This window comes from Pseudopipra pipra, chromosome 7, assembly GCF_036250125.1.
Source record: "Pseudopipra pipra isolate bDixPip1 chromosome 7, bDixPip1.hap1, whole genome shotgun sequence".
NCBI classification, from domain to species: domain Eukaryota; kingdom Metazoa; phylum Chordata; class Aves; order Passeriformes; family Pipridae; genus Pseudopipra; species Pseudopipra pipra.
In genome coordinates this window covers 39,791,031-39,816,098 of record NC_087555.1, presented here as the reverse complement: position 1 = coordinate 39,816,098, position 25,068 = coordinate 39,791,031, and the positions used below count along the sequence as shown (strand labels likewise).

At 44.2% G+C, this 25,068-nt stretch overlaps 1 protein-coding gene across 11 annotated transcripts in view; it reads right to left on the bottom strand.

Moving 5' to 3' along the window:
- Positions 1-25,068, bottom strand: part of PKP4 (plakophilin 4) — a 76,306-nt gene that overhangs the window by 23,859 nt on the left and 27,379 nt on the right. For 6 of the 11 annotated variants that reach the window (XM_064661804.1, XM_064661801.1, XM_064661806.1 and 3 more), the window contains exons 2-6: positions 24,887-25,020; positions 14,575-14,687; positions 5,264-5,298; positions 1,025-1,156; positions 685-875 (exon numbers count right to left, since the gene is read on the bottom strand). In XM_064661804.1, coding sequence (XP_064517874.1) covers positions 685-875; positions 1,025-1,156; positions 5,264-5,298; positions 14,575-14,687; positions 24,887-25,015 — 600 coding nt within the window. In that variant the 5' untranslated portion in view covers positions 25,016-25,020. Of the gene's footprint in view, positions 1-684; positions 876-1,024; positions 1,157-5,263; positions 5,299-14,574; positions 14,688-24,886; positions 25,021-25,068 lie in introns of those variants that run through there. The other 5 variants (XM_064661802.1, XM_064661803.1, XM_064661810.1 and 2 more) reach the window with 4 other exon arrangements.

Here is a 25,068-nt window from a genome sequence, read left to right as displayed (position 1 = left end):
GCTTTAACCCTAAACAACATCCCTTCAAGGTTTCCTGTAACTTTTTTTCTAACCAGTGTTTCATAGTATATAAAATAGCAATTTAACATTAAAAACCTATCTGTTCTTCATTCTCATTTGGCTTCTTATGTTACTGTGCACCTACGCTTTCCTTCCTCACAACTCGACCACTTTGGAAACCCATGAGCAGTAATGTGGAGTTCTGATATAAGCTCATAAAGTTCTCACAACTACTGTCTTACTATCACTCCATTTACTGAAAAAGGAGGGAAAAAGCCAGAAACATCAGAAGGTACAGGAACGCAAGCACCACCATCCTTTAAGCACTAAGTGTACGTACAGACAAATTCCAGGAGGCTTTCCACACTCTCACAATGAGTTCTGGGTGAGAGGTACCTTTTGATACCCTGTCAGCAGTGTGTACTCTGCAGTCAGGAGTCCTCACAAGTGTTACCTCATTTCAGCTCCCATGAATGACCCAAATCACACGTGTGCTGATCCCAGCAAACAAGCCTGTCTGCCACAAGCCATTCTGGCTTTTTAACCCGTGAAAGCGTTAAACAAAACTGTCATTTCACATCATTCACTCCAGCCCACCCAAAGGGAGGCCCAGCTATGAGCTGCTGTCTCTGAACCCCACTGGAGCCCGTGCACAGCCAGAGGAGCAGTGACTGGTCAGGGTACCTGGACTGACGTCTGCCCTTCAGCGCGGGAGCTCCTCACCACATGGTTGTTGGTGGGTCCAACGAGGGAATGCTGCTGTCTGAGCTCTGACTTGCTCAAGTTTTGGCTGTTATGGAAACTGCTTATTTCCTGGTAACCACTGTCAGAATAAGAATTCATTTGTGTTGAACTCCTTGAGTTACCTACAGACCCTGTAGATATGAAGCCAGCATAAGAATAAAAGCATTGATAACTTCACAAAGTCCTATATAAATTCGTTATTTGTTGCATTCATAACTATTACATTTTTATACCATCACTACAGAAATGTATTCCAATATTTAAAATGCACACAACAGACCCTCACTTTCATGGAGAGATGTCTGCTCTGGTGAGTAGAGGGTGCCTTGCTCTGCTTCTGTTCTAATGTCATAAGCATTGGTGTGGACACCCTCTGACACCTGGGGTTTGCTTACACCGGTGGGCGGAGGATCTGAAAGAACAAATTAATTAGATAAATCCAATGTTTCATAGGCAAGTTTCCTGCAAACTCAATCACCATAATTTTCTCACACACACTAACAAAGGACTTACTCCGAACAGAAACAGTTTACTGGCAGACAGGTGTCATCTCCCAGACTCAATAAAAAGAATGTTAATATGAATATCTGAGAATTTGGTTTCCTTGAAGTTTTGATGTAGTTCTAGAATTCTAATTTTTCAAATATATGTTCCAACCCATTTTAATGATAAATGAATTGATTACCTAGTATGTCTACTCTGTTGAGTAGAAACACTGTGCAACTGTGCTGCAGTGCCCAGAGGACAGCTACCCTTGTCTTAAGGGCCTGTAATCAACATCTCCAGATGCAAAAGGCTGAGTTCAATTTTTATCCCTGTTTGTGTACTATCAACAGCAGTTGCTGATTTTATATACTTTTTACTTCATATACTACTATCTAAATATTTGCTCCTCAGCAAGTTGAGCTAACTTCAGTTCTAAGAATGTCAGCTGAACTGTACAGACAAAGGACAGTGCCATAAGGAAAAACAAAGGAGACACGGCAATGCTCTTATGAAGAAAGGAAAACATTAAACAGAGTCTAGGGGAAAAAAAGGACAAAGATGACGACACTGAATCAACATTATTTTGACAGAAATATTAAGCATTCAATTGCCATCATGTTACACAGGCAGCAGAATCACAGAATCATTGGAGCTGGAAAAGCCCTCTGAGCCCGTCGAGTCCAACCCCTCCCCAGCACTGCCAAGGCCACCCCTAACCCACGTCCCCAGGGGCTCCATCCACACAGGTTAAATCCCTCCAGGGATGGGGACTCCAGCACTGCCCTGGGCAGCTGTGCCAGGGCTGGACAGCCCTTTCCAGGAGGGAATTTTCCCAATATCCAATCTGAACCTCCCTGAGGAAGTGGAATAGGCAAGGGAGGTTATGTTTAAAGGTAACACCAGAAATGTAAATTCTCGCTGCAGAAATTCCTGAATGAGCCCAGAGTGAACCCAAAGGAAACACACTGAGGAGCACCAGCCCAGTGCCAAGGGCTGTTCAGTGCCAGGAGCTGGGGGCTCTGGGCAGCAATTCCTGCTGCACAGAAATCCTCTGGGTTTTACAGTAGCTGGACACAAAGTGCTGGTGTCTCACTATCTGCACAAGGAGCCATAACATACCATACATTCTAAAAAGTTATTCAGTAATTGCTACTATGAGGAATGTTTGAATGCTATTTGAATTTAAAAAATATATTTTAAAAAAATCAATCAATCTTAGAAATTCTAGGCAGTCAGCACAGTTATTTATCAGTAATATCACTCTTAGGTCAAAACCAGCTTATAAAATACTCTTACTACAATAACAGTATTACAACCAAATTTAATTAAGATTTAATAAGATGTGTTACTACACTTCCCTTAGTTCAATCATCAGTATGCCTAGAAACAATCCAGAGAACCAACACCACAGAACTCTCCTCACAGCCTGTTACACCAGCTCAACACCAGAGGGTAACAGCCACCAGTGGGGATTTCGTGTTCTTGGGAACAAAACACTTGGGGGACTCAGACATTTACATCAGAATTACATCCAACTTCAATACTTTAATCTTCAATCTTTTTTGTTTCACTAATACAAGGCCCTGTTATTTCAGTTCCTGGATATCATATGATACTAAATCAATGTCAGACTGACAAATAATCAGTTTGGGGAGAGATATCCAGGAAGAATAAGGTCCAATTGTGCCATGCAGTGCAGATGTTCCTCAGACAGAGCTCTGAGCCCAACCCTGCTTCCATCACACATTGGCCACCAGGCAAATGCTTTCACAGGGCTAAAAAATAAAGATTGTTTAGACTGTCTAACAAAGCCAGAATGCACAATAAAGTAAATTGTTGTCTTTCTATTTCTCTCCACTACCAGAAATCATGAGGAGTGCCCTGAATAAAATAATAGCCTTTTTATAAATGGCTGCTGATCTAATATTCTATTTATAAGCATCTGCAAAACAACATCGTTTTACATTTCTGTGAAAATTCTGTATAATTTTACTGATGCAGAAAGCAATCACAGCTACAGTCACATCTTATCATCTGCTGATGCTTTTGACATAAACCACTATCTACAGTCAGAAAAAAGGTGACTTAAGGCAGTGTTTTCATCCATCTTTAACTCCAGTATTTTCAGATTGCAGTTGGTAAGGTAGCATCTAACAACACTTCTACAAAACAAAGCTCCACAGTGAGCTGGGGAATAAAAGCTACCATCATGCCAGAATCACAACGTAAATGTTAACAGGAAATGAAATGTGCAGCAAGAAATTCTAAGCAAGAAATAGGGTTTTTTCCAACATGCAATTACTGCAGAGAAGGCTACTTTGGGTACAGAGATGTGAGAAATACACATCTAGGTTTGCATTAACACATACAGCATTGAAATAGAAATAGGATGTTTTGCCATATGTCAAGTGACTGCTTAGCAGGGATGTGCAGAGGAGATTTCTAAAGAAAAGACACACACAAATGCGAGGGGAGAATTAAAGGATAAAATAAAACCATGAGCAGAAAGAAAGAAAGAAAGAAAGAAACTAATAGAAAGACAAGGAGACAAACAACAGACAAAGAGTAAGTTACAGGAAAATCAGAGGAGGAAACAAAGCAATGGAATGCAATTGGCTGAGATAAATCAGTAGAACAACGCCAGAGAGCTGTCAGAAGGAATCTGTACCAGTTGTGAACTGTCATTGGGACACTGCAGAACCAGGGGAAACAATGTGATTAAAAAAACCCCAAAAAATAGAATCCACAAAAACAATGTTCATATTGAAAGAATAAATAAAACCAATTTCTCAATTACTAGACAAAACAAATTTGACTTCTGTTTAAAGTCACTGCTGAAAGAATACCTGAAAATCACCACCATGATTAGCAAAAGTTAAATGCCAGGACAAATAGGCTGTTGAAAATATTAGCTTTAAAGGACAGGAAAAAAGCTAATGTGTGCCTCACCTCAGCTGGGGCAACAGAAACCATGGAAATACAACTATGCAGAAGTTTAAGTGCTTAGTCTCTAAATAAAACCAACCCCAGGAAGGGGATATTTACCTAAATTACCCCAATGATGGTGATTATGAACGTGCTAGGCTGAACAAGCACTGGCAGGCAGTGGCCCCGGGCAGCAGCTGCGAGCATGGACAGCACCCAGTGCAGAGGGACAGACGCTCTGCAGGGGTTGGCAGGGTTGGTGCAGCTCTCAGCAGGCTGCCTGCAGTGCCAGCTGCAGCTGGATTGCATGGGGCCACTTTGGGGAAGCATGACAAGAGGACACGGTCCAGTTGGAGGGACACCCTCCGAGTGCGTCCCGCGGGGCTCCTGCACGTGCCCCCCGTCACTGCAGAGCCCACTGTGCTCCCAGAGGGACTCTGCAAGGTCCCATGTCATCACTGTGGCACACAGCCCGACCAGCACCATGCTCTGATCTGCCAGGGGCAGCAGGGATTACTCCAACAGACACCAGAATGGCATTTTGAAGATACAGTCCTGCCCACTCCCCAGTATACTCAGGAGCAGATGTAGCACTACCACAAGAAAAGTGCTTCTTTTGGAAAGAAAGTTCATGCTATCCTGAGATACAAAACCAGAAAAAGCACATGCAGAAAAACCTTCACTTATTAGACACTTTCTCAGTTAAGTAAAAACATCTGTTTTCAAGTTTAAAACATGTAGTATTTTTCATGATCCTTACCTGGAGGGAGAAGACTCACAAGTAATTTTTAGTTCATTGCAAAGGAGACCCAGTACATGACAAGCCTTGTGTTACAGGCAGAGCTCACACAGAAACATAAGGGCACAAAAAGCTGCAATAAAAGTACCTGCAACTATCTCTAAGCTCAAGCACCTTTTAGGTAACAGAGGAACACACAAGTGTCTCATGTGTGACAAAGAACATGTTAATGTCACACTTTAGAAAAGATACTTGGAAAAGACATGTAGCACTGTGGGTAAACATTCCGTTCATGTCAAAATGAATGCCAAGAAAATAAAGCTTTTTGGGCTTAAGGCTTAAAGCAAATTGTACACATAAAGATAATACCTGAGGATCTCCAAGGAAATGACTTCTCAGTAGAGCTGCAGAAAGAAAAAAAATTATTACAAAAATGAACCATGTGGCTAGTTTGGATTTCATTTTTATTTTATTTTGTTTTTAACCAAAGCACAGGAAACTGCACAAAGAACCCCAGCAGACAAAGTTCAATAGCCCAGGTAAATAACATTCTGCAGTGCTTTACACCTGACAACTGAAGCACTGGTTATTGTGTTTAATTTTGTGTTAGGCAGTGGGAGTTATTCACCGTAACTTACTGGGTATCACAGCACCAAGCAGCATGACTTGTGTGCCCCAGGACAGGTGAGAGTATGATTTATGACACCCAGTTCCTGCCCCAGGTTCCATCAGAACCCAGCCCAGCCAGCGTGTGCCATCACCCCCAGCCCCGAGCACGGCCTCGGACAGGAGCACTGCCTGCCCAGGGCAGGGCCAGCCAAGGAGCTTTGGGAACCACCGCTCCACAGCATTTGGCTGCTGCATGGAAAGCAGCTGAAGAACTGGGGGTCTGTTTCTGTTCATTATTTTCACTGTTATTTCAGTTTCCAATTCTCCAGAGATGTCTGATGCTTTGTATGGGACAAGGCAAAGCACCTGAGTCACAGCTACACCTCTGAGAGCGAGGAGGTGCCAGACCTCACACTGTCCAGGTTAACGAGACACCTTCACAAACAACTATTGCACAGACCAAGCAAGTTTGATATCAGCATAAACCTCAATTTCTCCTGCATTTTTCCAGTAATGATTTTATATCAAACTATCTTCCCCATTTTGTCCTTCCACCCAGCCATGTGCTTTCCTGTGCCCACAGTAGTACTGCTGCATAACCACCTTTGCAGACAAATGCAGAATTCATCCATGTGTTATTGGCATTAGATACTCTACATATTTTTATGGGAAAATGTATTTCCTCACTCTAATATAAACTACCAAACTTTGACTATTACATCATTTTTGCAATGATTTTAAGTTGCTATTTTCCAAAGTAAAGCTATTTAAAGGAAAAACAGGCAAGTCCATCAGATTATATTATGTCTAAATATCAGCATGAGACTGCAATTTTGCATAAGACTATATCTTTCTAAATGATTTTTATTTCACTTCTTTCTACCACAGCCATCAATTGCAAAAAACTTCAGCACAGCAGCATGAACAGCTGTTCATCCTTATTCTCTAAAATGAAACCAATCATTTAGGAGCCTTAGTCCCTGATGTGACCCCTCTGTGGTGCTGGGACACGCCCTGATGCCAGAGCACCAAGTTGGAACAGAGACCCAGCTACATCCCAGATCAGGGGGAGCAAAAAGTGCAATCCTGGGGGATTGACCAGCTCACCCTCACCACCAGCAGCTACCTTCCCCCAAACTCACCTGCTGTGCCCAAGGGAGCTCTGCCACTCCACTCGAGAGCACAGGCAGGTGGATTAGTTTAAACTACCTTTAGTGGTACAGTTTAAATTGGGATTTAAACAAGCCCAGATTTTGCATGACCAAGCCTGCTAAGGCGTTTCAGGAAGAAGGTCACAGCCTCCAGCTAACAGGAGGGAATAAACGGAGCACAGGGAGCTTTCTGAAGCTATTACAGCTGTCCCTGCAGGAGATCAGGCCCAGTGACCGTGGCACACGAGGCAGATGGCTCTGAGAAAGGCAGGAGCACCCACGGACACCTGAACTCTGCAGCAGAGCTGTGCTACCATCACCTGGCTGCTCCACCGATTCCAGGGCCACCAAACCTCAATTTCTGCACAGCCTTGGCCTAAAGTTCATCCAGTTTAAATAAGCTAAAACTACTTCTCGTTTCTAGTACACTGCTATTGACTCTAATCAGTGCAGTAACTCGAGAATATTTCTCTAGTGTAATCTGGGGACTGTAGCTACACACTAATGGAAATTCTGTGCAACTTTACTGGCTTTTTTGCTTGCAAACTGAACCTTGTAACTGTTTTAATGAAATCTTTAAAAATACTTCTACTGTTACAAAATCATAAGGAAATTTGTACCCAAACTGGTATTAGATTAAAAAGAATTTGTATAAAATGAAATTAATTTTGTTATTGAAAGCTGAGTTCTGAATGTCAGTTAACCTACACAAATTCATTACATTACAGTATATTCCTTACTCCTCACTGAGCAGACTTGCATACAACTGGTCATTAATCAATTAATTACTGTTACCTTACTCATTGATACTCTGGTCCTCTGGATTGAAGAAACACAAAGCCCATCTGACAGTCTGTGACCCCTGGCCCTAGAATTGTCATGCTACCTGAACACAGCCCTGCCCAGCACACCTGGCTACTGGCACTTCCTTCACAGGTACAGGAGGCAGGAATGATAAAGGCTGCTCTGACCACAGGTCACACGCAGAAAGCTGCCTCATCAACACTTCAATTAGTCAAACATTTAACTTGGCTCTTATTAAAGGATTCTGGAACAAGTCCAGCATACATCACCTACTGACATCATCACCTGCTTTTGTCACCTTGCAGGTGAAATGTTTGGAAGTTACCAAGTCCTCCAGCTTTGAGCAGTAAGTCCAGTGCACTTCATTCCACTAAAAGCCAGCATGGTCACACACTGCACTCCCCATGCTGAGCTGCTGTGCCCTCCCTTCCTGACAATAACACGTGAGATATCCACAGAGAGGCCACATGTGTGGGGGACTGCACTTCAGAAAATGCTTAATTTTAGTCCACTATCATCCTTGAAAAAGAATTAGGTTAGTAGAGTAGACGTGCAGAAATTATATTTTCTTTTCAGAACAGTTTGGTGTGATATACAGTTTTCAGTTAGAGAAGACAGAGATAAATATTATGACAGAAACATGAATATTTGGTAACTGGAGATGGAGCATGCATATAAACTCTGATGAAATCAATCTATGCCTTTTTTTTTTGACCCCTTAAATTCTTTTCCTCATTCATATTTCCTAAGTATCTGGATTGTTTTCTGCTTCCTTGTTTTGAGGTTTTGTTTCATTTGTGCTTTTGTAATTCGGTTGGTTTTTTGTGGTTTTGTCCCATTCTTAATTTCACACCTTTTCTTTGCCATATCTTTGCCAAAGCTGTTTTAGACACAGAATTGAACCAGCTACCAAGGTGGAACAGATAATAATCTGATAAATGGAAAAGGTTTGTAGGAAGTCATTTATGGACAAAACCCACTAAGGATCTCCAGCACTATTTTACATTTTCACATGGCAGCTCTCAAACAAACTCTTTCCAGCTCTGGATCTCCAGGCTGGAGCAGGGGCCTCCATCCCTCTCAGTGCCATGGCTGTGCCACCCTGCAAAGGCAGAAGTGGCTGGTGGAGGTCACGGCCGGGACCGGGCACAGGAGAGGAAGGCTTCAGGAACTGACATCTAGGGAAATTCTGATTTCAGATGGCTGATTTTATTAAGCACTGTGCTATTTTTCAAAAATTACAGAAACACAACTATGATTCCCCAGTTCCTAGCCTGGACAGTTCAATTCCCAGTGCATCTTTCACAGGTATTACATAACATGAAACAGTTTAAGCCTATTATATTTGCAAGTACTCCATCAGGTGAACAGTAATTCTTTTTAAACAGCACCACTTGAAAGAAAAGCAGTGATTTCCACTGCCTACCTTCACTGGTTGGCTATACTGCTGTTGTCATCAAAAAAAGGCAACAGCTGAAAAAAATTTAGTATTATTTATTAAATATTTATAAAATGGTGAAAAGCTGTAAAAAGCTAAAAATATAATTCTGTTTAAAATGTATGTACTTCACACATATTTCTGTAGCATTTCAGCTCACTGCTTGGCTACGCTTCCATCGTTGGAATACATCTGTGCTGTGAGGCACCAGCAGGAACGGGCTGTTCTCAGGGATCCGGGCTGTTCCCAGGGATCCGGGCTGTTCCCAGGGATCCGGGCTGTTCTCAGGGATCCGGGCTGTTCCCAGGGATCCGGGCTGTTCCCAGGGATCCGGGCTGTTCCCAGGGATCTGGGCTGTTCCCAGGGATCCGGGCTGTTCCCAGGGATCCGGGCTGTTCCCAGGGATCCGGGCTGTTCCCAGGGATAAGGGCTGTTCTCAGGGATCCGGGCTGTTCCCAGGGATAAGGGCTGTTCTCAGGGATCCGGGCTGTTCTCAGGGATCTGGGCTGTTCTCAGGGATCCGGGCTGTTCCCAGGGATCCGGGCTGTTCCCAGGGATCCGGGCTGTTCTCAGGGATCCGGGCTGTTCCCAGGGATAAGGGCTGTTCCCAGGGACCTGGGCTGTTCTCAGGGATCCGGGCTGTTCTCAGGGATCCAGGCTGTTCCCAGGGATAAGGGCTGTTCCCAGGGATAAGGGCTGTTCTCAGGGATCCGGGCTGTTCCCAGGGATCCGGGCTGTTCCCAGGGATCTGGGCTGTTCTCAGGGATCCAGGCTGTTCTCAGGGATAAGGGCTGTTCCCAGGGATCCGGGCTGTTCCCAGGGATCCGGGCTGTTCCCAGGGATCCGGGCTGTTCCCAGGGATCCGGGCTCGCTGCTCCCCCGGAGCTGCCAGCCAGTGCTCAAGTGCCCATTCAGACTGAATGTATTGTCTTACTTGTCCTTTATCTTCCATTTTAAATACCTACATCAACTACGCATTTACAGCTATATGGAGTTCGAAGGCTCAAAGCTTTGTGTAACTGAATTCTTGGTATAGGGGCATGTCTCAAATCAAATGCCATTTACTCAACTCTATAAACTTGTAATACACATTACAAGCAATGGGCAACCAGGAGAATCAGTGCAATGAGATTTCATATTTTTGCTTTTCTTATTGATATCGGTAAGCAGACATTTTCACAAACATTTGAACTAAATGAGGCAATTTTTTAGTCTTCGACTTTCCTAACAGCTATCCTCTTGATTTCACCAATACACCTCATTCCTCTACCCCTGTACCAGGTACCACAGCCATCCCATGCTCCCCACACAAATTATCCAGTGCTGCCACCAGGAGCAGGAGGGCCTGGGGCTCGCTGGCTGACCCTGGCAAGCACTGTGCTCTGGGGCTGACATCAGAAAGCTGAATTCGGCAATACTGAACTCTGGGATACTACACCCGGACGTGGTCGCTCATCCTGATGGATGTCACTTCCCATGGCTGGGACTGGTGCCTCCCTTAGCTGAGGGAAGGGCTGAGGGACTGGCAGTCAAGGGAAGGGCTGAGGGACTGGCAGTCGAGGGAAGGGCTGAGGGACTGGCAGTCAAGGGAAGGGCTGAGGGACTGGCAGTCAAGGGAAGGGTTGAGGGACTGCACTCAGCCGTGCCAGGGCTCTGCACTGGAGCCCCTGCTGCACGTGGGGCTGGGGGTGCCCGGGGGTCACTGCCCCTCCTGAGGAGGACAGGTAACGTGTGCCCCCTGGTCCAGCACATCCACCTGCTGCAGCCCATGGCTCACTGCTCCAGCCTCGGGAGAGCCACAGCTCAGCCAACACAGTCACTGCCTCTCCCGCCCTGCTGAGTGGGAGCTGGACATTCACAGGAAAAACAACAGCCCTGTTCTGTGGCCCAGGCTACTCCTGGGTGAGGTGATAAGTATTGACATATGCAGTGGAGGTCAGTGTTAAACCATCACTTTTCAACTTAGTACCAGAACAACTAATATGTAAGCTACAATTTTTTTTCATATTTGATCATCAGCAAATTGCATTAAAATCTTCAAATTCCTCAAGTCTTTCAGCATTCAAAAGCTTTGGTGGAATTTCAGAAAGGCTTACAGCCTGAGTAAATGAAACAAAAACATGGATTTGGGAACTATGACAAAATACTTCACAAGGTTCACTCATTTTTGATGCAGACATAAATGAAGACAGCACTTTTAACTTTCTGTGGAGCAAGATAAAAGATAGCATGCCCCAAAAGCACTCCAACTCTGATCCTAAAGGTAGTTTTTTTTGAGTTTATAATTTGCCATGAAAGTTTGGTAACATGAATATGATGCAAACAATTTCAAATATACCCTTAGAAATGCTGAAGCATTTGACACATCATCGGAGCAAACTGAAACCAGTTTCTGTGAGGAGAATTACCCCAGATGAGCTCACTGAGAGTGGTCAGGTCAGGACAAACGTGCCCCTGCCTGCTATGAAATGCCCTGGCAGGAGATTGGCACAGTTTGGGGTGTCCCACATGGCACTGCCCCTCAGGTGGGACAGAAGGCACAGCTTGGGTGAGAAAAACATGTGCCCATGAAATGCAGCACATGTGCACCTCACTGGCAGTTTGAGTGTCCATCACAGAGCACAGCACTGTGCTGAACTGCTCTGCAATATTGCCTGCTACTACAGAAACTGCACATTCTAGTCCAGTGGGAAACACAGAGAAAATAAACCACCCTTGTGGCTACAAAATAGATTTGATCTTTCAAAACCCAGAGGACCTCAGGCAGGCACATCATTAATCAAAGTGACTGTCAGAAGCGCTAAAATCTCCTTTATCAGTTCTGGTGCTGCCCAAGGGGCTGCATTCCAAAGAGTCAGGTGTGCCAGTTACACACTTGCATTGAAGTGTGTGTGACAAGCTGCTGTTATCAGTGCAGGACTGTCCCACTGATAAGCAAGAGCCTTTTGGTTCCCCACACCACTCAGCCTTCCCGAGCCACACAGCAGCAACTGAGGAAAGGCACCAGCCAGCTGTGAGAGCCAGGCCAGTGTGTTCAGCACTGCGGGCTGAGCCCTGGTACCACGGCTGGCCCCCGGCCCCTGTGCCACACATCTGCCTGAGCCCCACGGCTGTCCCCCTGCAGCACGGGGTGCTCCACACAGCTGGCAGCCAGAGCTGAACCCAGCAGAGCAGCCACAGCACAGAGGGAATGGCAGCTGCAGTACTGCCTCTGTAGGGGAGGCTGAACAGCCCAGCGGCTTCCGACAGAAACCTGTGCGTGGTACAGCACAAAACAAAAGTGAGAGGAGGCAACTGAAACCTCACACTGACTCCCCACTCTGTTATCTCCAGTCTTGTCATGCACAGCACTGGTAAAGCCCTTTAATACTCACATGTGACACTAATTGTGCAATTTCAAGTTCTTAAGAAGTTTGAAATGTATGGGATGCCATGAAATATCTTAAGAGTACTGAGCACAGTACCCGGTTATAAAAATTAATTATGAGAAGAAATAATTTTAACATGCAAGTAACTTACAAGTACACAAGAATAAACTGTATTGGACTCCAGGGCTGCAGCTGATTGAGTGCCTCCTACTCCACCCATCACACTACAGCTGCTGAGGATCCACAGATCAGGTCTCCTTCCCATCCTTCACACCCCCCTTGGGACAGCAAATCAGCTGCTCCTCTGCCCTGCCTGCAGTTACTGTGCACTTGTAACACAGGTGGGAACAGACCAACAAGCCTGACCTACAGGGACCTGTGTTTGCTTTGCTTTGTCCACGTGTACAAAGCAACACTCATTTCTCACAACCAAAAGCAGCAGAAGGAACCTTGCAGTGAGGTGGGAGTCCCTCAGGTGCCCCCTGGGGGGTGACAGTCCCATCACTGGCAGCAGAGCCACACCAGGGCCAGGACAGCAGTGGGTAAATCAGAGAACTGCTCTGGCCACTGAGGTCAGCAAACCCTTCAGCTGGACTCTGACACGGAATGCTCCCAAGCATTTTAACCACAATAAAGGAGATTAAAGCACTGGCTTTGAAACAAAGCACTGTTGATTTCCTTAGGGACAGAAAACTTGAACAAAGGATAAAAATAAAAAGTTGTATGACTCTTATGTTTTAGTTCTGCTGGCTTTTTTAGGGTTTGTAATTGTTTCATGGGGAGGGGCAGTTGTTTGGTTTTTGGTTTTTAATATAAGACTCTGCCAGGTAACTCTTTCATCTGGTCAGGAGAAACATCACCTTGCTCCCAAACCAAGTTGTCTCTGTTTCTGGGAGCAGGCTGTGAGCTGCCCATGACTCATCTCTCAACACAGCATTCCATTTCCAAGAGTTTTCTCCATGCCCTCTTCATGTTTATTTAATTTCTTGTCAGCCTTAGCAAAACATTTACATCACCTACTTTGGGGAAACGCAGGTATCTTCTCATGGCTCTAAATTTTGCTGTTGTACTTGTGTTTGCTGTGAAACTGTTCTAAGAGATTGTTTTCCCTTAAATCTTTCAACAATTCTTCTAACTACACTGGAAGCAACTGTCTGTGAAGAAATCAAAGCTGTTCAAGTACAGATATACTGGTTTTCCCCAGCTTCTCACACATCTCTTAAAAGGGATATCCCCCTTACAGAGTAAGTCAAAGCATTAACCAACACCACACACGTGCCAGGACATATTGCCCAGACCAAGCTTTAAGCCCATGTCCCTCAGCACAAAAGTAATGTAGCATCACATTCACACCTCAAGTAGTTTGATGTATAAAAACACCTCTGTTAGCTGGTAAATTGGATTTTTTAAATCTATTTTAAATAATTGCCTCCTGTTTCTTAAGTTTTTGTAGGAACAACTTTCCATTTAATTTGCAGAAATATTTATTATGACCACAGAGGGAAACATTTCAGAATGATACCCAGGTTTACTGCTGAAGGAATCCAGAAATAAACAGTACTTAAGGCAAGAAACACTAATGTTCAGAGCACACTCTAAATCCATGCCAGCAGGAGCTCTGCTGGAACCCAAACTGCAGGTACAAATGGTTCATAAGGACACATGTTATCAAGGCTTTCTGATTCATTTCACATGCTTGAGATCAGTGAGTCCTCAAACACATTTAGACTTAAAAAGACTGCTGAGGAATTAAAATAAATAAATAATCAGAATACTCGTTACACCTGAGACACTAACAAATGCTTTGCCATAGCTATGGTCATTGCATAGAAAATACATGAGGAATGTTTCACACTATTTACATATGCCAGAAACACACTTATAGCAAGATGTTCCCTGAAAACACATGTAATGACTGACAGTTTCAGAAAAGCTGAATGAAACTGGATAGTTAATTTAGGACAAAAAATAAATAATTGGATTACTGCATTTAACTAGCATCATTACTTTGACACAAATATGTGTAAGTCTACTCTATTTCTCCTGGGCTGAATCTAAAAAGTAAAATTTAACATATTTAGAGAGAAATTAAAGCTTTACACCATACATTCTATTGAAAATGTAATCAATTATTAGAAGACCTCTTGAAACTGTCCCATAACTCTTCACAGCAAATCCGCATTTTTTTAATACTTTGGATGTTAATGGAGGTGAATAGCTACCAGTGAAAATATATGAAGAGGACATAAGTACCACTAAAAAGCCTTTAACTTATGGGACAAATGAAAGTAAAGTCATCAGGACCTGTACCTTGTGCTGGCGACACTTGGTGACTCTGCTCCAAGCCTACATCTCTCTAGCTGATTAGCCACAATTTGCCTTTCCACTTCCAGTTCTCTGGTAAGTCTTTGAAATTGGAGCTCCTGAAATTTCAAAATAAAAAGAAAAGCATTCTTGATGTTAAAAAATGGGTGTAGATTAACTCTGAAACAATCCCTGATTCATCACAATCATGTTTTTTTGTTTTGACTCTTCCTTAGGGGAATAAACTATAAAGTGGAAATTTAATGGTTCCTTAAATCAGTGATTCATGCAAATATTGATTTATCACCTGTTACAAAAAGAAAAACATGTTTAAGCATTTTTGGATTTTATTCCTCCTGCAATTAAAATTTTTGTGTCTCCCTATGTTCCCACAATCTAACAAAATCAGTGCCTGTAAAGTCAGTCTTCAATTGCATCTATAAACAAGGAAACTGGAAAATACCATATCCTAACCTTTACAATCACAAACCTTCAAATCCTAAACTATTCCACATTCTGACTTCTGTACTTGGAAACCTTAACATTTATCATTTCAAACTGGCTTGAGGGTACAGATGAGCTATTTCACCTGAGTTCAGCTTTTGTCACATTTCTGGGTCAAAGGTACCAAACCGGAGCCTTTGTAACGGGCTTGTGGAATGTAACCTTGTGAGGGTGACAGGGGATACCAGTGCTGCACAGGGTGGGTGTTACTGACACCTGGAACCATTTCCTACAGCACTCTGAAATGAGACTGTGCCACATCGAGGGATATTGGGGGTGTTCTCATCCACAGTCAGCGTTTATGAACCACAGAAAAGGCTTCTATCACATTATTTTTCAAACTGATATTGTAAACCCTCTGAAGTTTGTAAACTGTTCAACACTATATAAAAATAGATGAACACAAATATTTAATGATCTGATGAAGCAAGTCTTACATACAGGTCCAGTACAGCACAGAGCACTCCTTTGATTTGACAGCTCAAACTACTGACCAGGTTTTTCCCTGTGTGTAACTCGTAATGGTACTGCACAGGAGCTCTCCCCCTCGCACAGTGCCAGGGATCACAGCTCATGACAACTGTTCCCTCACACAGAACAGGGCTGAACCACCCCCCTCTCATGAATGGCTCTCCTTCCACTCCCTTTTCAGCAAGATGAAGGGTGGTTCAGCAGTGCTCCACGGCTCCCAGCACTCTGCAGGGACCTCTGCTCCCAGGTCCTGCCTTGAGGACTTCCACAGGAGACTCAGAGTAACAGAAGGGAAAAGGCACTCTAACCCCAAGATTTACCTTGCAGAAGTAGTACTGACAACACAAGGAGATCCCCTCCAAGAACCCCGCAAAAGAAGACTAACTGGCACCTCTCTCCTCAGGAAGGCAGCTCAGGGCCAGGGCAATCAGCAGGTGCCCTCCTGCCGGAAGGACCAGATGAGATGGCAGAACCAAAAAGGCTGCTCTGGACAGTCTGAGCCCCGCTCCCCACACGGGCTGTTCCACAGAGCCTCCTGCCCCTCCCAGAGGATACGAGGGATTGGGGACACTTCCAAACCCTTCGAGAGCTCCCTAACCAAACCGAATAACCACACCCTCACATCCCGAATGCTGGCCACAAGCCCAGGTTTGGCACTCAGGACATGGAGCTCTCCCAGCACTGCCCCCGCACAGGAGCACCCACAGAGCAGACTGTGCTTTCCTGCTGCTGCTCCACTCGGGGAGCAGAGGATACACTGGAGTTATGGGGGGAACCGGGGCCCTCAGCCTCCTCCTGGCCACCCTGCCGAGAGGCTGGCATTGCTGGCAAGCCCTGGCATTGGAAAAGCTTGGCACAGTGGATGCTCAGATTGGAAAGAGCATTTCAGACATATGTTCTAAACTCGGATTTTATTTAAAGCTGCTTTTAAACAGAATTCTACAGCTGAATCATTTTAATTCCAAGACCTGAGATGAAGAGCCTCACAAATATGATAACCCACAGACCACCACAAACCTCATGGGCCTGTGACTGGAACAGAAAGCGTGGAGAATATCCAAAGGTTTGTATGACACAGAGACCCAGTTGACACCAGTGCTTGGCTTGATACAGCTTCATGTTATACCACGAGGGTCCACAGGCTCCAGTCAGCTCACTCAGACAGTTTGTCTTAAGCAAAAAAAGTCAAAGAAATTCATAAATGATAATTTATTTTCCAATTCTAAGTCAGAATATAGATGATACATCCATCTAAAAGCTGATTCTCCAGAATGTCATTCACATGCTAGCAGAGAATGCCATGATTTCAAAAAAAATCCATTCAGATGCTGAAGCTCTGCAAGTTTTGGAGCAAATGTCAGCAAGACAAGCTTCTTCCAGATTAAATGATGGGTGTACTGTACAGCACGTAACAAACACAAACCTTCAAAATACACAGTACTGTGCTGCTTGTTTGCAGAAATAACAGAAAACATTTAGCCTATGTCTAAAGCTTTTTCCTGTTCCTTAATCTTAAACCAATATTCAAATAGCAATGTCACAGATGCAAACTCTGAATGTGAACCTATTGTTATTTACCAATCTTTTAATTAGATGAATAAAGTAAAACATATGCTAGCCATTACCTGCTTCCATTCAAGCAATCTCTATTAATCTGCCTTTTCATTACATACAGAAGCAATAGTGAACACATTATTCTAGAAGACCCCTTGTTGCATAACATCCAAAGTAACAAATTGCCTACTTAAGTAAAAATCCCTGTTTTTTGCCCCACACTGCAAAACTTCAAAGCCAGTTAAAACAAAAGAACTGTAATTCAACTTTTCTTGAGAGTGGGAGTGGTGAATGGAATAAATGGGTAACAGAGCAATATATTTTACTTCATTTATTTATACTATGTTCAAAAAGCAAAACTCACTCAATTCTATCACAAAACCTGTGCTAAGGAGAAATAAGAGAAAAAAACACCAAGTCCTGCTGGGCCACTTGTGAAGCACTTGCACTGCTGAGTTTGGACCAACAGCATCAGCTGCCTCCACTGTTCTTCATCCCTCTATTTTGGTGTTGACCAGAAAGCCCACAAGCCCCACAGTGCACTGAGCAGCAGAGGGGTAAGAGGCCTGCAACTCATCTGCCAGTTTGAAATCACTCTGATGCTCAGGGAGATCTCAAGTGCTTTTGTAAGTGCAAGCACAGCAGAAAAAACCAAGCCATCTCTATTTTGTAGTGTGAGTACGTTCTGGCATGGGCAGCCTGGGAGCCCAGGAAAGCAGCAGTTTACAGACTTTTTGAAACAAGTGCTGACTTTTGTGTGTGTCTTCTTAAATTTGGTACGTGCAGCTGGAGGTGATAGGTATTAAGCACCTGCATAAATAGACAAGAGGGATAGTTTTAGAGGTCCCATCTTGTTTACAGCTGGAATGCCTCAATGCTTTAAGCCTTTTTTCTTTTAGCTTAAATCATAGTATTACTATAGAAAACTAAGTCCAAATCAATTAGAAATCGATCACCTTCCTAGTTTATGCTTCCTTATAAAGACATTTTATACCACTCTGAATGACCTACCCCCCACAGGGTGTATCTATCAGACAGCACACTGGTTCTGGCAGGAATCTCCTGGAATTTGTCTCCTTGGTCAGCTCTCTGGGAGCAGTGGGAGAGCATGCTCCTCAAACAGGGAGCTCCCAGCACAGAGGAGCTGCTGCCCTGGGCACAAATCACAACCCACTGCCTACTACAGCACTGCCTGATGACAAAATGGCATCATAGGACTCAAAGACAACTCTTAATAAGCTTATTAGCATTTGCAGCAGAATATCCATGTGGCAAGCACATACTGAAATTACAGGTGCAGGTCACAGAACACGCTGTCATACTGCATTCCAAGGAGCAACCAAATCTCCTCACACAGACACACTACTCTGGCTTGGCCAGAACCACTTTTTTCCAAGACTATCCAATATACACCAAGGGAAAAAAAACTAACCTGTAATTCTATTCACCCCTTTAGCAGTAACTACTTAATTATCTTATCAAAACACAGGTTTTGTGCTCAGAACCTAAATTCCACCGCAAAACCACAGACCATAATTCTTAAAACCAAACTAGAGCAAATGACAGCTTTAAGCACAGTTGCAGGTTCAGAGCAGGAAGCACACAGCAGCTTGCTCCGGGAGGCAGCTGCACCGGCTGCAGGCACGCAGGCTGCCAGGAGTGAGAACCAGAGCCCAGCACATTTTAGAGCTGGGTCATTTCCTTTTGGAGGCTCAAGCTTTCAGAGGAGGGACAGAGCCTGCATGGGGTGTTGACGTTGTGGTGTTCACCCCAGGTGACCACGAGCTCTTCCCTGGCGAGCTCCACGTGCCCTGGTAATGCCTTGGCAGCGATGCCGAGACCTGACTCGAGATGACACGTCCCTGCCGCAAGGTACAGACCAGACCAGTTACACCAACCCTGACAACTGAATCCTTTTGCCATGTGAAAGCTGAGTGCCTCTGACAGGCTGGTGGCTCCCTGGCAAGGGACAACAACCACCAACACGCTGGGCTGGGCTACTGCCAGCAAATATTTGACAATGGGTAAGTAATGGGAATGCAGTTTGCATGACTGACCATGAAGACTGTTGTTTTCCTGTTGCATGCTTTGGATAATAAATAAAAGAAGGTTTAGAGGCAATTCTGTGCCTTCTATCTGCATCCCATCATGATACCATGTTGCAGACTCACCCTTTTAATTTCTGTTAATGAGGAACTTTCATCCTGCAGTAACATGGATGAGAATGAGGAATCCAGATTACAATGCTAAAAAATCAAAAATTACTTTCCTCCCGCCCTGTTGTGAATACCCCTGGCAAAACACCAATAACTTGAAACTTTGAACAAAGGGTGGGCCAGGTGGGTAATGGAAGATTTTGTGGTGACAGGTCTGCAAGAATCAGCAGCAATGGCACAAGCAGTGAAGGCACAGACTCCTTTTGGTGGTTCATGCCTGGCTAGTCAGACCCAGACTGGGCAGCTGGGATAGCTGAGGGAGACAATGTCTCTAACAGACAGATGCATCTCTTGCAGTCTCTTGGCCAGTTGTCAGGGGCTGCTGTGGCAGAAGACAGGACACGGATGGGCTGGTACTCCAAGCTGCAGTAACACTGGCATATGCTAAGTTGCTTCAACCACCAAATGTCACTGTCTGTGAAACACGACCAAGGTAATTGTCAGCTGAACTATGAAGTGTGTTCCTAATCACAAAAATGTTGCCTGTTGAACAATCGAGTTAAGACTCTTTCAATAGCTCAAGTTGCTGATCTAAGAAAGTGCAGCCCACATCTGAGAGGAATATTTTACCTTGCATTTACTATTTCTCATTCACTGCCGCACACAGTGCAGAGCCACACAACTCCCATCACCTATGAAAGTTCACACAGTGCTACAGAAAAGGCAACAACATTTCAGATATTTTTATGATACAAACATGCAATGAAGAAGAGGACAAACAAAATTAAGTTCACTTATACCTTCCTTCACATTAATCTTCTGCACTGATCTATGCAGAGTGCTACATTTCAAGTTGCTGTAATTCGGAGCGAGATCAAGCGACTACTTAAAAACATATTGTATTTTCCAACATGAATGCCATACTGCAGTGACCTGATATTTAAATTCTCTACCAGAATCTATTTCAGAAAAAACCTGTACTTTTAACTAACCATATAAGAGCAACCTCAATATTGTCTGTAAAAATTAAGTTTACTCACGCACACAACTGCATTTGCATGCTTTCAGTATCTCAGGATCTTCCAAAATAGAAGACAAAAGATAAAAAATTGGGCAGTGCAGAGAATCACAGATTACAGGATGTGAAATGACATAGCTACAATTACTGGCTGATCACACTTACTCTGCATTCAACAGCAGCAGACCATTAAAGCCCTTAATACTTTTATGCCCGCATTGTTCACTAGTCTGGTACAACACTTTAGTGCTGCTCCAGCTGACGAGGGATCAGACTTTCAGCAGTTCATAGAAAGCTTACTGATGGCAGTGTCAGAAGGGAAGAATGGCACTGGAGGCATTCCTGGCTGCCTCTGACACATCCTCTGGGAGCCTCGTGACAGCGCTGGGGCTGCTGAGATGGGTGTGGAGCCCAGTGTGCTCTGCCAGCTGGGCACGGGGCTCAGCCACTGCTGAGCACACAGCCTGCTTACCCACACTAAGGGTGCTACAAAGGGTGGCAGGGCCCCAGTGGATTTCAAGGGCACCCACACTTCTGGGCAGGCTCTTCCACCAGGGAGTTTCTCCTCAGAAGCCGAACAGTACATGTGAGACAAGAGAATTAACTTCTAGACCTTCGCATGGAAAAAGGAGTACAGAGAATTTTGGTTAAGGAAATGAGCTGGTCATTTCACCTGAGACAGGAGTGGCATATATTTTGTCCTAGAAAATAACCTTTGGGAAGTTGGCTTCTCAGACTTGACTCACTGAAACTAGAAATGCTTCTAAACAGCAGAAACTGTAAACTATAAAAATCTCAATAACTACATGAAAAAATTGTATTTAAACAATAAAGAAGCAAAAAAAGCAAATTGCAAGTTCTCTATTTATACAATATGGTTCAATACATTTATACAAAAGGAAAAGATTTTGCTGAAGTGTTGAACAGTAGAACACTTCTAGGAAAACACTAAGGGAAACCCAAAGGACTTATGATTATCCATCTGAAAGCATATCCAATCATTCTTACCCTGTCACTGGTTAACAAAAGAAAAGGTGAGAGATTGTCCATCTCTAGGTGTCAATAACAACTAAACCAAACTACAAAACCTGCCACTGCTGCAAGTGCTTCTCTCTTAGCAAAGACATCAAAATCAGCATATTCCACTTACTTTTGAAAATTGCATCGATGAGTGGTTTTTCCTGTGAGACCTTTTCTCTCAGCCCAATCACTGAAAACTAACATGCTAAGCAGGAAATCCACAATTCCAAATGATCCAATTTAATCTTCACAGTTCAGCAGCAGCTCATTCCAAATCCAGCAGGGTACAGCTCGCACATGGAAAGCAGCAGTGATTCCACAAACATGCCAGGAGCAGTTGACAACTAGCTGCCCTACATTCTAATCCCCTAAAAAAGTTACTGCTACGCTGCTGCCCCTACAATTTTTAACAAGTTGTTATTTTACTACGAAAATACTCTATTTACTTTTAATATGGATAAGAGACTTCCAGCCCTTCCTGTGGAAGGGCAGCACAGTGGCACCTCCAGTCACTGGGGAGCTCTCTGGTGAGCCAGGACTGAAGATAAATGCTGGCGAGTGGCTGGGCCAGCTCCTCTGCAGCTCCCTCAGTGCCCTTGGGGAATCCCAGCTGGCCCCATGGACCTGTGAGTGTCTCAGTGGCTCGGCAGGTCACTAACCAGAGATACCAGTTATACCAGCACGAGTCAGTGCTCCCCTGACCGTGAGCCAAGAGCACACCTGCCTGTGTACCCACAAAATAACTCAGTCTGGGGATAGAACTGTCCCCTGCCCTAGCCAGAGCCAGTGGGGCTTGTGGTAGCACTGCTGGAATTTATACCAACGAGGGATGTGTTTTCACACTCAAATGGAACTTGAGCTTTGTCAGTAAAGTACAAAGGTGTAGCAATCTAAATTTCTCACAGGTTACACTTGTTCTGTTATTTTATACACTAAGAGTGAATTGAAACATTTCTTTCCTAAAATATAACCAAGGGAGATTTACCCAGCCACCTGACACCTGACTCAATGAGGGTCTGCTTGGAGTTCAGGGGACACACTCCAGTTTGGTAAAACAGTTGCTAAACTAATTTGGCGTAATAGAAAAAAGAAACAAACGGAGAGTTTATTTAGAAGTGGGTTGCAGGGTTCATAGACTAATGAGTGCAACTTTTTATATAATCATGGCTATTGTATCTCTGCTATGGCAGGAAGCTTAAAGTTATTCAATAAATTTATCTATTTCGGAACTACTATAGTAATTTTAAAAGTTTCTACTAAGTTAAAATCTGGACAATTTGACAAGTAATAATAAAGACTTTCCTGGATTGTGTTTCCACTGCAGTGCTTCTGAAGTACTTAAGTCAGGGTGTGGCAGCTCTATTTTACAAACACTGACCTGCTGCACCTCACAGCAATTCCTGTACCAAAGGAAGCTGGGCCACAGCAAACAGTGTAGTAGTTTCTGTTCAAGCTTAATAAAGTAAAGAACTGCACTGGAAAATATTCTGTTCTGGGCTTTCTGCCACACAGGAAGGGTGTTGAACATGTCAGTGTCCATAATTATTATCAACAGAAAAAATACCAGAAAGCAACAGTTTGGCTCTTAATGCTTTCATGTTATCACTTCCAAGAGTGAAGTACAATTTACATCTTCCTCCCTTCACCCTCATTTTATGTGTCTGTACATTCTACAGTAAGGCTCCAGTTCTGAAGTTTGTGTAACACTATTAATGACAATTTTAACTTTTTAGTTTTCATCAGAATTTAATGATGTAGTAGCCCACGTATCTTTTTATAGTCTTTTTATGAATGGAAAGGAGGAGAAGTTTTAACCTCATTTTCAAAATGAAGAAATATTCCATTATCATTTTTTCTCTAAGACTAATAAAATATAAAAACATTGCTTGGGTAGGCAAGGGAATACTAACAAATGCTTTTCACTGCACACTCGTGTATGAGGCTGTTACAGGCAGTGCTGCCCTAACTGCAACCTCAGAGTGAGCATAACTGCTGCAGCAGTGCAGAGACACCCTGGGCACTGAGATCCTCCCTGGAGACCCCAGCAACCACAGTGCTGGCACTGGCACTGCTCTGGGCACTGAGATCCTCCCTGGAGATCCCAGCAACCACAGTGCTGGCACTGGCACTGCTCTGGGCACTGAGATCCTCCCTGGAGATCCCAGCAACCACAGTGCTGGCACTGCTCTGGGCACTGAGAACCCTGGAGATCCCAGCAACCACAGTGCTGGCACTGCTCTGGGCACTGAGATCCTCCCTGGAGACCCCAGCAACCACAGTGCTGGCACTGGCACTGCTCTGGGCACTGAGATCCTCCCTGGAGATCCCAGCAACCACAGTGCTGGCACTGGCACTGCTCTGGGCACTGAGATCCTCCCTGGAGATCCCAGCAACCACAGTCCTGGCACTGCTCTGGGCACTGAGAACCCTGGAGATCCCAGCAACCACAGTGCTGGCACTGCTCTGGGCACTGAGAACCCTGGAGATCCCAGCAACCACAGTGCTGGCACTGGCACTGCTCTGGGCACTGAGATCCCTGGAGATCCCAGCAACCACAGTGCTGGCACTGGCACTGCTCTGGGCACTGAGATCCTCCCTGGAGATCCCAGCAACCACAGTGCTGGCACTGGCACTGCTCTGGGCACTGAGATCCTCCCTGGAGATCCCAGCAACCACAGTCCTGGCACTGCTCTGGGCACTGAGAACCCTGGAGATCCCAGCAACCACAGCTCGGACACTATTATGGGACCACACGAGAACTAATACATCTGTTTGCATTCAGAGTTACCATCTTGAATCAAGCACTATTCATCTTAAAGGAAGTTGCAAAACAGAGACAGCAAAGTGGATTTCTTCTGATATTCAGATGTGACAAATTCCATATTAAGCCAAGAAAGATCATCATTATTTCTCATTCTGATACAATGAAAGCCAAGCTGTTACTTCTCTCTTTGTGTTCTTTAAAAAAGACCAACCCAAAACCAAAGCACCAACAAAAACTTTGGTCAGAATGTTTCTTCGTAATTTTTTTCCCCCTTGAATAACTTTTACACATTAAGACTGAACTTGACTGCAAACACAATTTGATTTTCCTATAGAGACTATCACCTTAGATACACACCCATAAGTGTATGCAGATTTAAAATACTTTAGTACCTTGGTATCGATAAGTGAAACCAAACTCAAAGTTTAAGTCCCATTCTCTAATAAAATGCAGTTAATCATACCCAGTCTGTATGTGCAGGTCTCTGCAGCACTGTACACAGCTTTGCAGGATGGTCAAGGACCGGTTCCAGTGTTCCATCCATTTGACACCAGCTTTTCTTCTTTCAACACTAAACCTGCATTTCCAGTCTGACTTACAAGGCAGTGCAGACATTCCAAGGGATACAGAACACCAGAATGATGCTTCTGTTCAATGCAGGTAACTGAACCCCTTATATTCAGACTCTGATACACAAAATATACGACAGTGATGCTGGGTAACACGCTATAGAAAAAAACCAGGGGTGTTTTTTCCAGCAATGCAATAAGAGACAGCTGTTAACTCCACACACCCCGTGAACTGACAAACTGCTGCAAACAAAGCAGATACCTGTTCCTTTACAGAAGCTAAAATGGTCGTGGCAGTAGCCTCTGGTTCCATGCCCGGGCCCGCTGCTGCCTCCTGCGCTGTCTGTGGCAGCCCCTCCTCCACCATCGGGCTCTGCTCAGGGGCTGGCATTTTGCCTGCAAAAACAAGATTTTAAGATAGTTTACATTTTGAGCCAGTGACGT